Source organism: Mustela nigripes, chromosome 4, assembly GCF_022355385.1.
Source record: "Mustela nigripes isolate SB6536 chromosome 4, MUSNIG.SB6536, whole genome shotgun sequence".
NCBI lineage: Eukaryota > Metazoa > Chordata > Mammalia > Carnivora > Mustelidae > Mustela > Mustela nigripes.
This window is the reverse complement of record NC_081560.1, coordinates 156,422,408-156,435,705: the sequence shown is the minus strand read 5'-3', so window position 1 is coordinate 156,435,705 and position 13,298 is coordinate 156,422,408. Positions and strand designations below refer to the sequence as shown.

Below are 13,298 nucleotides of genomic sequence, written 5' to 3'. Positions count from 1 at the left end.
TTGGGAGAGGGAAGGACCTACTGGCATCCAGTGGGACACAGCTCAACATCGCCTAACACAGGGGCAGCTCCCCCACAACAAAGCATTACCCCACCACAAATTCTATAATGCTAAAGTTGCAAAACCCTAGTATGGACAGAACAGAGCTTCTGACTAGATCTCTGTGAATAGGAGAATGGGAATCATTGAAGAGATGGAGATGGATCCAGGGGCTCCAGGTGAGATGAATCAGAAGGCAGAGGCAGGAAGTAGTCTCTTCAGTGGCTGGTTTTTTCCAGAAACCTTTGAGACCTGCTACGTACAAGGTATAATGCCAGGCATGTCAGGGGGTGGAAAGATGAAGAGGTGACAGTCTATGCTTCTGGAAGCTTTCATCCAGTGCGTTGGGTGGGGGGGATGATGTGGTAGTCGTAGTTAGTGAGAGACTAGTAATCAGAATATCCCATACTGAAGAACCTAGATGTCCATCAACAGATGAATGGATAAAGAAGATGTGGTATATATACACAATGGAATACTATGCAACCATCAACCCCCACCTACCCCGAAATCCTGCCACCTGCAACAACATGGATGGAACTAGAGGGTGTTATGCTGAGTGAAATAAGTCAACCAGAGAAAGAAAATTATCATATGATCTCTCTGATATGAGGAATTTGAGAGGCAGGCTCGGGATTGTGAGGGATAGGGAGGGAAAATATGAAACAAGATGGGACCAGGGAGGGAGACAAACCGTAAGAGACTCTTAATCTCAGGAAACAAACTGAGGGTTGCTGGGGGTTGTGGAGGTAGGGATAGGGTGGCTGGACAGTGAGGAGGGTATGTGCTACGGTGAGTGCTGTGAGTTGTATAAGATTGATGATTCACAGGCCTATACCCCTGAAGCAAATAATACATTGTATATTAATTTGAAAAAAAAAAGAATATCCCATACTTGCATTTCAGTACACACCAGCTGGGTAGCCCAAACAACTGGTAACTCTACAGGAGTCTCTGGAAGAGTGACTGGTGTCTAACCCGTAGCTCACAGCAAACCTTCTCAGGATCCTTTGTGCCCCCAACCCATCTCTCCAGTGCCTACGCTTCTGGGCCAGCCTACAGACTTGAAGCTCCTCCCTCCAGTGTCTCCAGCCCTTTCCTCCCTCTGTGGCTGCTTGGGTTCTAATTTTATTCACTTATGCCCCCAACTCCGCCTTCTTGGCTTTATCCCTACATAATGGTTTCCTTTCTTTTCTACGTAAATGCTCTACTAGACTGTGTATTGCTCCTTCCAAATATCTACCCATGTCTTCCCATTTTCTTGATCAGCACAATGAGAGACTCAGGAGTCCAGCAGGCACTTGGGTAGGCAGTGGACAGAGAGAAAAGCTGTTCCTGCTTCCCAGGTCTGTTCTAAGTTATAACCTCTTTCACCTTTTCGCAAGTATCGGAATCTGGTAATACAAAGCCAAGTGTGATAATGTGATATAGCAGGGATTCTTCTGTTTTTCTTTTTAATTTGACAGCCTCTCTTACGGAGTTGCTTTCAATTGCCATAAATTGTTTTTAAGGGTCACATCGTGAGGATTTTTGTTCTTTGACACTGTTATTGTGAACAATATAGAAAAGCAGTTTTGGGCGCACCTCCGTGGCTCTGTTGATTGAGCGTCTGCCTTCAGCTCAGGTCATATCTCGGGGTGCTAGGATTGAGCCCCGCATCAGGCTCCCTACTCAGCAGGGAGTCTTCTTCTCCCTCTCCCTCTGCCCCTCCCCTAGCTTTCTTTCTTTTCCCCTCTCTCTCTTAAATAAATAAATAAAATATTTTTTTTTTTAAAAAGAAAAAGTTGCCGTTTTTGAAATACTTCCATATAAAATAATTCTATGAAATTATTTTGAAGTAGCTCTCCGTTCGCCTCTCCCTTCTTCTCCTTGGTGATCGTATTGCCTTTCTGTTCAAAAAGCCTCTTAGAATCCCGGTTGATTGCAGTGGTGAATTGTGACAGAGTAACCTTGGGTTCCTTTTATGAGTTCTGTCAATCCGCTGCTCCCAGCTTTGTGCTGAAGCTTTAGAGTTCAGGGTGATTCTACCTTTTCTTTATGAAAACCAGTGGTTTAAAAAAAAAAAAAAAGAAAGAAAGAAAGGAAAGAAAAGGAACGGATCCTAGTAGGAACTGGGAGGAAGCACCAAGGCCCTGAAGCTCTGAATACCTGTGCTGGGATGTCACCTTAAAGCCAGAAACAAATGACACCTTTGCTATTTCATGGGTTCCCCTCCACGCCCCGTTCTATTTTCCTCTTCATTAACTAGCAGTAATTCAACTCCTTGTTTTCATTAAATCATCAGTGAGTAATAATCACAGCTTGTTTGCTTTGCTGTTGCCTACTTTCTCACTTTGCAATATCTCTTTAGAATAGGAAAGGCAGGCAATTGGCTTTTCTTGCTTCTTTGAACGTGCTTTTTCTTTTTTGTTTTCTGAGTAGATACAGATAACACCAAGTAAAATCAAGAAGCACAGGGATGTCCGGGTGGTTCAGTCAGGTATGCATTTGCCTTAGGTTCACATTGTGGTCTTAGGGTCCTGGGATCGAGCCCTGTGTCCGGCTCCCTGCGTCTTCAGGGTGACTGCTCTCCCTCTGCCCCTCTTCCTCTCCCCTCCCCCTGCTGGTGCTCATGCTCCGTCTCTGTCTCTCTCAAATAAATAAATATAAATAAATGAAATCTTTAAAAATAAATAAAAATCAAGCAGTATAGATAGGTATATAAGAAAAATAAGCTTTGGGGAAAGGTAGAGTTGGACCTACTCAAAGCAGATGGGACAGCAGGGACAGAGGGGCACAGATGTGGTTGGAGCAAATAAGGAACGCGGGGCAGGTCTTCAGCAGTACCTGGAATCTGGGTTGATTAGAGTCAGCACGGAGGGCCAGCTAGGCAGTGTGGGTGGGGGAGAGAGAGATGAAGCCTTTGGAGCAGGGGTGAGACCAAGGCAGCATTGTAGACTAGTTCACAATAGAAGGGAGATGGGTTAGGAGACCAATATGAAAATGAGGTCTTCTGCCATGAGGGCCCACACAAGGAAGGTGGCGTTGAGACCAGGAAAGAGGCCAAGGATGTCTGAACGTTCAGTGTTGTCCTCGCAGGTGGATGGTGAAGGGGTTCAGTGCATTTCATGAACCAATCCAAGTAGAGCGGCGCTGAGCTGCAGGGAAGTGCAGTGTCTCCTCTGTGCTGAGATGGTGGAGGCCCCAGCCTCAGAATAGTTGGGGAGCACCATCGGGGATACAGCTGTTTCCGGTGCCCACTCCCACAAACCCAGGAGCCTGGAGGGGGTTTGAGCCGAAGCATGGTCCTTCTCTTTAGGCATCATTCTGTGAAGTGACAGACAAAGAAAATGAGAGCTGGGGTCTCATGGAGAAGCTGATCCTTTCACCAGGAAAACCCATCTATCCAGTCCTGAGAGCCAAGTGAGAGTAGGACTATTATTGGGTTGGGGAGACAAAGCCTGAGGGTATGGTGGTGCCAGGCCCTGGAACCTCAACAGACCTAAGTCTCAAGCTTGTGGATAGTGTTTGGTAAGTGAAGTCCTATGAATATACAGAGTTAGGGGACTGTGGATCTGGTGGGAATGTGGCTCTGCACCAAGGAAAAAGAGATTGTCCCTCAGTGGTTGGCCAAGACTTCTCCAGGATTCATGCCACTTCTGTGAATCTGGGAGGAAGGAAGTGAGGGAGATGGGGTTCTCTGGTTTTGGCACATATGTCTTTCTATGATGCACCCTCCGGCCTGAAAGGAAGGACACTTCTCATACGTGGATGTCATTATTCTTTTCATGTGGGATAAGTGCAGTAGTATTTTGCAAGGATTTTTGAGAGTGGAGCCATTTTTGGCTACAGCTGTATTATAAAAGTGAATTTCTAAATGGGTTATCTGGGGCTGATTTGCAAATATATTAAGGCCCTGGCAACTTAGAGACACTATAAAATTTATGAAAAGAGCCACAGCACTCTTTCTTTCCTTTTAGAGAAGCTCATATAACCCCTTAGAAACCACACATGATTCAAATGACTGAATGCTGTCAAAATTAAATCTACCCACCACAAAATGAAAAGTCACACTTACGGTTCTGCTAAATCATTTTCTTGTCTTCTCTCTCTCCCTTTCTCTCTCTCTTTCTCTCTCTTTATAGACAAAACTCTGACTACTGTAGGAAAAAAAGTCATGATTCATGATCAAACGTGGAATAATGAAAACGAAATCAACAAGGCAAGACAGAGGTGGAAACAGAACTCAACCATTTGCTGAGGCCGCGGAATGGAGCACGGCTTGTCCTTTCCTGGGGTGGCTGAGACGTGACAAGCAGAGTGATCTGTTGTACAAAGCATGTTGTGAGAGAGATGGTGACCTCTTGTCTTTTTCTGTGGATCAGTGCTGTTGTGTGCCAAAGAAAATAGTTTTCCGTTTAAGACGGCCAGATCAGCTCAGCGGTAAGCACACAAACAGAACTGAGTCCCAGAAAAGAAGCCGTTTCTGGTGCTTTGTGTACGTCCAAGCCCCTACAAATGGAAGAAAGTTCCAATGCGCACTTCCCATGCTTCCAAGTCTAGGCATTGTGGTGAATATTCAGGAATCATTTACGAGACAGAATGTATTTTGTGGCAGGACAGAAGGGTGTGTTTTTCCAAGCAAACTGTGGTAAGCGTAGCGTTGAATGTGTTGCATGTCCGTGTTAGAAAACAGAATCCCGTCATCAGCTAATACAAATGATGTCCCAGAGCAGTGTCTGGTTCAAGCTTCTGTCAAATAGTTTTGCTTTTTTGCAGGGTCCCTGTGACTTCCCCACCGATGTACTTTTCTTTGTGAACTCTTGTATTGTTATGGTATCACTCAGGAACAGATCTCAGGATGGAGAGAATCATCAAACCTAAATAAAGCTTTTTCTTGTACTCACACTTCTTCTAAAGGGTCCTGAGAGGGGAGGAGGGTTCCTTTGGTAGGCTTTGTACCTACCTGGATGAAGAGCAGGGGCCACTGAACTGTGCTGTCTACCAGCATGGCTGTGGGCATAAAACTTCAGGTGTAGATATCAGGTTGACACAACTGTGGTGGGCTCCCAGGCCAGACAATAACCATGTGTTTTGGGGGAGGAAGTGTGGGAATAAGAAAGGTTTCCATGGGAAGTTATGATGCTTTCAGACATGGAGCATCAACATTGTTAATTCTTGGGCAGCATTGTATTAAAGGGAACCATGTGACTTGGAGGTCACCTGGGCTGCTACTGGGAAACACTCAGAACACTATTCTCTTCCTTTAGGAGGATTTGTTTTCATGTTCTCTGTAACCTAAATCAAATGTGTGCCTGGCCAGTTCTGTTCTTCTTCCCTCTCCCTCCTCAAAGTGGTAGACATGAAGGCAGGTAAACCAGAAAAGGCCCTGATGCAAATAGTTTGTTGGGTTTTTTTGTTTTGTTTTTGTTTTTAATGTACAAGTAATATGTAATAAGACAGGAAGATGGTGGATCGGAAGAGTACCTCCAAGGGGAGAAAGTGAACACAAAGTTTTGTTTGATAAAAGAGAACTGACAGAGAAAATTATTTTCCTACAAGAAAGGTAGCTGTTCTCTTCCAGAAGACTATGGAATTCCAACGTGGATTTTGGATATCTTCTGCTTTCACTGAACATTGCATCTCACCAGACACAAGGAAGGGTCTAGAGGGGAGGTGGGTGCTGTCCTCTCAGACAAAGCTTGTACAGATTCCTGAATCATGGATTTGCTAAAGTGACTGTATATACTTATATTCATAATTTAAATGATTAATTCTGGTCAGATAAATGTTGTTAAATTTTAAAAATGTTTTATTACATTACATCAAATAAAGTTTATTTGTAGCTGTAATAAAGCAAATTAAGTAACGATTTTTAATGGAAGGTCTGCTGTCTTGAATATTGCTCTACGTAGAACAGCAGAAGGCCAAGTTTTGTATGTTTTGCTAAAATCCTAACAGGTAGTTAAGACTATCTATAATTTATTGCGTTTCAATATGAGGATTTATCCAGCTCGTAACTTTTTTTTTTTTTTTTTTTAAGAATGACTCTTCATTCCTTGACTTAATTAGTGGGCATTTATTGGGCTTATGCCATATTCAGCACTGTGGACATCAAGGGAGCAAAGATGGATAAAGCAGGTCCTTACTCTGAAGAAGTGTGCCATTAGAGAGAAGATATATGTTTCTCAGATAGTTGCCATATCACACAGTGAACGGTGTGGCAGTGTGTAGGGAATGTCCTGTTTCTTTCCTGTAGTAGAAGACAAGGCATTATGGTTAATTGGGTTGACTCAGGTTTTTAAATAAGTTTGTTTAATTTTTTTTTTTTTTGGTCATGACCTTAGTTCTTCACATTGGCTCTTTATCATGCCTGACTCGAATGCTTGGTTATTGAACTCTGCTTTCTTGGCTACAGGGGCTGGCCAGTGTGCACCGTGCTTTATGAGCATAGCTGCCAAAAGAAAGGAGGGAGTAGAAACTGAGAGAGAATGAGAGAAATCTCAGACACTTTATACTGCTTCCCACATGACATAATTTGTGCCAAAGGTACAGCTTTTGTTTTAACCCAGAATTGGGGAAATCACTGAAAGAAACACTCTACACATATTTCATGAATGTTCAGCAAGAATGGCTGTGATGACTCATGTCTCTTCTCACTCAGGGGTGTCAACTGTCAGCCTGCAGGGCTGGGTATTGGGAAATGGTGCTTAGGAAACAGTACTTATAAGCTGTCACTTAATGATGGTTACTTAGTGTTTGATTTTGTTATGTTCATATTAAGCAGGGGCACGCATAGAGTTCCCATTTTCTGGAAATGGTTTCATCATTCTTAAAGCCTTTGCCACAGTGTCATGTGCTTGACATGCTTGTATATGTTTTTAGTGATCATATTTTCATGTAGTTTTATTAGATGCATTGATTATAGGCATAATATCAATGAAGATGCAGACAATTTTTCAGATAGTTTATGCTAATATACTGATTGCTTGAACTGCCATCTGGAGGTGGCAGGCATTTTCCTCGCAGCATTTTGACTCTCAGCAGAGTCCTCCATTTAAGGGATAGAAATGTTTACAAAATCCTGCATTTTCCAACAGTCGATGCTTCCCATCTCAGGACCTTCACACATGCTTTCCACCTTCTGTCTGGAATATTCTTCATGTTTTCAATTATTTATTTAATGTATATATCCATCATAGTTTAGTACATCTTCAGGGGGTGATTATAGTGTCTGTTTCCCTCATCAATATGTCCAACACTTTGCACTGTGCTTGCAACATATGTAGGAAGCATGTAAAAAATATTTCTTAATGGGAAAGAAAGAAGGAGGTGGAGGGAAAGAGGAAGGCCAGGGTTTACTTGGCATCCTTGTTAATTTTCAGAGGAGACTATCGAGGAAACTTGGTGTGATCAAGTGATATGTTCAATGAGTGGGACAGGAGGGGCTAGAATTAAGCTCTCCTGTGTGCAGTGTAGGGCAGGCCCTCCACGACAGGGTGCTGCTCCTTTTGCATGAGCTTCTCATATCAAGAGAGCAACCTTTTCTTAATTTTCTGCACTAGTAGAGCAGAGCCATGTATGTGTTATGGCCCATATGTTGAAACTTGTTTATCTACAGCTAGCCAGATGGTCCCTCCCAGTGCACAAAGAAGCCATTCTGAAATTTTCAAGGGGTCAGTGCATTTAGGAAGCATTGGGAGAAACGCATGTTGTGATGTCATTCCTTCCTTAGTTCAAGCAGTGTAGAGCACAAAAGGAAAACCTGGTCAGACAATCAGTGTGAAACAGGCAGACCTTGAGAACCAACTCAGGGGATCCAGTTCCCAGAGACAAAAGTTTGTTTAACTGGATATCTCTTTGAACTTGCTTCATCTACATCTTCTCTGGAGAAGGAAAGTAATTTCTTTACTTAAAAAAACTTTGCTTTTAAGCTCCTGCTGGCTAAATAAGTTAAAAAAACAAAAAACAAAAACATGGCTTATGCAATCCAAGCAACAGAGATGTGATGTGATCATCAATACACAACGTAAAAGCAAAATTTACTACGCTAATCCGAAGCAGAAAATGAAAGAGGTTGACAGCCATTGGATGTAGACTTGAAGATAACAATTACATTGGGTATTTGGCATTAAAAAAATGCTGAGTGAAGAAAATTAAGACATATTGTAACTATGGCTCTCAGAACACACATGAAAGCTTAGGTTCTAGTCAAACTATAAAATTTATGCTCAGAGATTATAGAACAAAGGGAAAGTAATGGACAAGAAATATTCAAGAGGCTGTAAAGAAAGGAAAATCTGATGCATGGTTCTTCCTCTAAGAAATTCATTTTTCCACTTCCTCATTTATTCCTATATGTATTTATTATATATGTCAGAGTCTGAGCACTAAAACCTAGTGGTGAATTAGAGAGAACTGATTTCCATTCTTGTGAAGCTAAAAATCTATAAAGGAAGCTTAATGTTACACAAATGATTCTAATCCAGTGTGATATGTATTACGATAAGGCAAATACAAGGAGGTTCAGAAAGGAGTGCACACTTCAAAATATTGATGAGAACATTTCAATCTTACTGGAGGAGAGAACTGATCATCCAAAGTAGCAGATGGTAAGAAATATCTAGACTTTATCTTTGATGTATATTATGTAATAACTTTAATGATGCCAAATTATCTTTCTTAATTACATTTTGATTGGGCTATTATTAAAATGGTCTTTGTTCTCTTAATCCACACAGTCTCACAGTGGGAGAGATGGCACAGAGCAGCTACAAGAGAGCAGAAAGTCTGCTGTGAACATACAAGTTTGTCACCTCTAGGAAAAAGATATAACCGTATCCACATAGAATTGTAGAATCTCATGGATGATCTAGAGTAAACTCCTACTGTTTAGCAGGTGAGAATGTGCTGAAGTAGAGTTGTGGTTTTGTCCGAATTTGTTTAAAGGAGAGTGGTGGAAAGCCATGCTGTCTTTGGTGACGAGGTTTTAAAAACTGTCGTGTAGCTGTGTGCTTGCAAAATACAATAAAATAGAGTGAATTAGAAGAGAAGTGAGGTAAAAAAAACAAAATATAAGTTCAATTTTTTTTCTTACTAGGTTTGGTAGACCTAAAATTACAGTTCAGTAAATATGGTCAGAACAAACCTAACGTGGAGAAACAAACGAACAAACAAAAAATCACAAACACTGGCCATTGTCTCCTGCAAATGTACAGTTAGGGAAAACCAAGCCATGCCTGGACTAAGAAATGACCAGCACAATCATGAAATGCTTAGGACACTGTGCGCAAGGCTCTGCCCCAGCATGCTGTGGTGTATGTGAGGCAGAGGTGCTGTGCGGACAAGCCAGGGGAGGACAACGCCTGGCTTATGAGCCATGCAGAGGGGTGGCCCGCAATAACCAATCAGAGCCTGCAAACAACCCAGCTTTCCCCCTGTGTTCCTCCTCTTTAATTATCCCCCAGTTAAATTGAGCCCAGAATGTTGCCCTGAAGACACTGAAAGGTATTTAAGTTTTAGAATGATTATATTAACCAAACTGTGCTTAAATAGGCCAGAAAAATAGAGACTAAATTTTGACAGTGTCAACAATAGTTCGAAGGTGAAAGTTTGTGATAAAGGAAAGGTGAAGTTTCATATGAAGTAACCACTCTGCCTTCTGCCTTAAACCTACCATGTTCAAAATTTTACTCTAAGTAAAAATTATCTAGTGAGCTTGTTTTTTTTTAAGGATTTTTTTTTCTTTTGAAGGAAGCTCCATGACCGACGTGGGGCTTAAACACATGACCCCAACATTAAGTGTCACTCAGTTGCCTGACTGAGCCAGCCAGGCACCCCTAGGGAGCTTGTTAAACATGAAAACTCCTGGGCCCCATTTTCAGAAATTCTGATTCATTATGTCGTGGGGTGCAGTGGAGGGTGAAGAGGGCCATTAGCCAACCTACCGGGTGATTCTGGTACAGCTGAGCTGGGTTCTAAGCATTGAGAATTGCTATTCCCAAACATGCTGGCAGAATGAATCATGTAGCTGATTCTGTGTGCAGTTAGTGGGGAAAAGCATAATGAATATGAAATAATCGTTTCTAAATTTTTTGTATACAGTTCAAGCATCTTGTCAGAGAAACACACAGGACACAAATTCCTCACAAAGTCTTTAGTTCTCAGTCCCTGCACCAGAAATCCAGCAGTTTTGTGGAAGAAAATAACCCCCAGATCACCTTAGATCGTTTTCAGTTATATGTAGGGACATATGGATTTTGTTTTTAAGTCCAGACCTGATTAATTCTTACAATATTGAGTAACTCCAGGAATTAACTAATTAATATTGGTGGTAGCACAAGATCAGCTGAGAATCAATGCCTCACCTTTCTGTCCCCATGCCAAGCAGCTGATCAAATGTTTGTCAACAAAGAAAAGACTAGATCTTTGAAAATATGTGTTGGATATTAGCCATTGAGAATGAGACGTTGACCTTGACCACGGTCCTCACTTTTATGTGTGTGTGTGTGTGTGTGTGTGTGTGTGTGTGTAATGTCAGTGACTAATACAACTCACATAGGTTGGGTGTTTCTTACTCATCAGTCATTCTGATAATCCTCACAACAGCCCTAAGAGGGGGTTTTTATCTCCATTTTGTGAGAGACCTGATGCGTATGGCATTCGAGGACATTAACCTGTAAGTAGCAGAACAGCCCTCTGGCTGATGTGTACTTTTTCTTACATCCTTCCTTCCATTCCACAAAATGCATCCAGTGATACCGACTGGTTTTGTGGGACTGGAAGTATGTATCTGAACTCTGAGAAACTCTTGGGTCACTGAATTCCCCATAGTAGTTGTTCAAGGTTAAAGCCTGGATAATGAGAAGAAGGCAAAGGTGTCATTCCTACTTCCTAATCCTATTCTTGGTTTCCTCCGTATCTGGGTACCTAGCATCTCAGTGTTTTCTCCTGGTTTGTAATTCTATTGCAGCTTGCCTGTGTTGGTTAATTTTATGTGTTAATTTGACTGGATCACAGTGTGCCCAGAGATTTGGCTAAGCATGATTTCTGGGTGTGTCTGTGAGGGTGTTTCTGGATGAAATTAGCATTTGAATCCATAGACTGAGTAAAGCAGATCACCCTCCCTAGTGTGGGTGGGCTACGTCCAATGCCTTGAGGGTCTGAATAGAACAAAAAAATTGGAGAGTGGGAGAATTAACTCTCTGCCTGACTGACTGAGCCGGAATATTGGTTTTCTCCTGCCTTTGGACCGGGACCACCAGCCTTCTGATTCTCAGACCTTTGGACTTGGACCAAACTACATCACCATCTTCTCCTGGGTCTCCAGCTTGCAGCCAGCACGTTGTGGGACTTTTCAGCCTCCGAAATCACGTGAGCAATTCTTATAATAAATTTCTCTCTCTCTCTCAATGAAACTCTCTATGTAGATTATATGTGTGTATGTATAACTATATCAATAGAATATTGTTTTACATTTATATAAAAGCATATATGGGACATATATATCAATAACCTATGTATAATACATATAAAATAACCCACTGGTTCTGTTTGTCTGAGGAGCCCTAATATACTTCCCCAATTGCTATTGCCCCTATAACATGTGCCTTTATATATTCTGCTCATTAAAACTTATCTCTTCTGTGCCCAACTCTTTTATCTTTTACTGTCTCTAAACTGTCAAGCCAATGAGTCAAATACACGAATCCATATTCAGGGGCAATGTCCCCTTCCTGCAAGGTACAGAGTTGAGATAAGCAATTCCTTGGATCAATGTCCGAACCTGAGAGAGTGTGGGTAGGAGCTTCAGACGGCGTGACAAGTTGGTGGGGGCAGTAGCCCCTCCCATCATACCTGCGTGCCTCTTTCATTGTCTAGGATTCACGATCCTATGGCTGCTTTGTTACTCATAGACCCCAGGGCCCCCTGCACCTGAAAACTTGCTGCTCTCCAGATCCATCCATGTGACTTGGGCCGGGTCTTTCTTCAGTTCACAAGGGAGCTAATGACTGGCTTTTAATGTGATTTAATTAATTACTTTTTTAAAAAGTTGGTATTTTTAAGCAACCTCTACACTCAGCATGGGGCTTGAACTTACAACCCTGAGATTAAGAGTCACACACTCAACCCACTAAGCCAGCCAGGCACCCCAACGACTACTAGCTTTTGAGAGTGGAAATGAATGAGGGCAATTAAATAATAGCTGAGCTATGTCAGGGAGGCTTGGCCAGTTGCCCCCAGCCTGGTCTCTGTGGAGACATGCTCCTGGGAGGCTTCAGCTGCTCTTCCACCGGAAGAGAGCAATTCCAGGGAAGAATGTTTACTGTCATCTCCATTTTCCCATCAATTTCCTCATCAATGGCTCTGTATGAAATGTTGGAATCTATTTTGGAAGTGGAGATAAAATTACCACCCGACACTACTCTGGGTACATGAATCAAAGGTTACACTTTATACTGTTTATTCTCCTGGCTCTTAGAAATTTAATTGCAGCAGGCTTTTAAATATTGGCTTTTAACTTATCTGCAACCAAAAAAAAAAAAAAAAATTTAGTTAATTAAATCAGTTAAGGGAAAATTGGACCTAATTCCCATTCATCCATTTGGATCATGCAAAGCACAGACTTTTTGGATGGAAACCATCCCTTAAATATTAAATACTATAACATAATTTGTAGTGAGGCACGCAAGTTTACGGCCCTACTGTGTAATTTAGACTGAGATAGAATGTCTTCACTTCCGTATTACCACACAGAAATAAAAAGGATACCCGTTTATGTAATTTATCTACCATTGGTGAGGACAGATGAGAAAAAGACTTATGTTTTCATGAAAAGAATTCATAACCAGAGTTTTAGAATGATTTTATTGGACAAGTCTGAGCTTCTGAAAAAATAAAGCAGCGCTTTTAAATTTGATATTTCAAAAAAGTGGAAAAGAATGAAGTGTCATAAACACCCTTTCATCTATTATGTTGTCATTTTGTCACATTTTCAAGTCCTTATTAATAAAAAAATTAGTAATACTAAAGGACCCCTTTTGTCCCTTTTATTATTAGAGGTGTCTGATACTGGGAAAGTTGTCTAATCTCTGTATTTCTGTGCCTCCATCCTTTCCTCTGTAAAATGGGGATAATACTGTCCAGTACCTTCTGGGGTTGTTGAAAGACGTGAATGAGTTAACAGTGTAAAGAATGGAGAACGGAGCAGAGCTTCATGAGTGCCCTCCTGTGCCATTGTTCTTACCCATCCTCTTCCATCCCATCCCCCTGGCATAAGC

At 41.7% G+C, this 13,298-nt stretch overlaps 1 protein-coding gene across 2 annotated transcripts in view; it reads left to right on the top strand.

Annotated features, from left to right (window-relative positions):
• HTR7 (5-hydroxytryptamine receptor 7) overlaps positions 1 to 5,902 on the top strand; it is an 80,859-nt gene extending 74,957 nt beyond the window's left edge. For both annotated transcript variants that reach the window (XM_059398115.1, XM_059398116.1), the window contains exon 3: positions 4,164 to 5,902. In XM_059398115.1, coding sequence (XP_059254098.1) covers positions 4,164 to 4,206 — 43 coding nt within the window. In that variant the 3' untranslated portion in view covers positions 4,207 to 5,902. The remainder of the gene's footprint in view (positions 1 to 4,163) is intronic.
• The last annotated feature ends 7,396 nt before the right edge of the window (positions 5,903 to 13,298 follow it).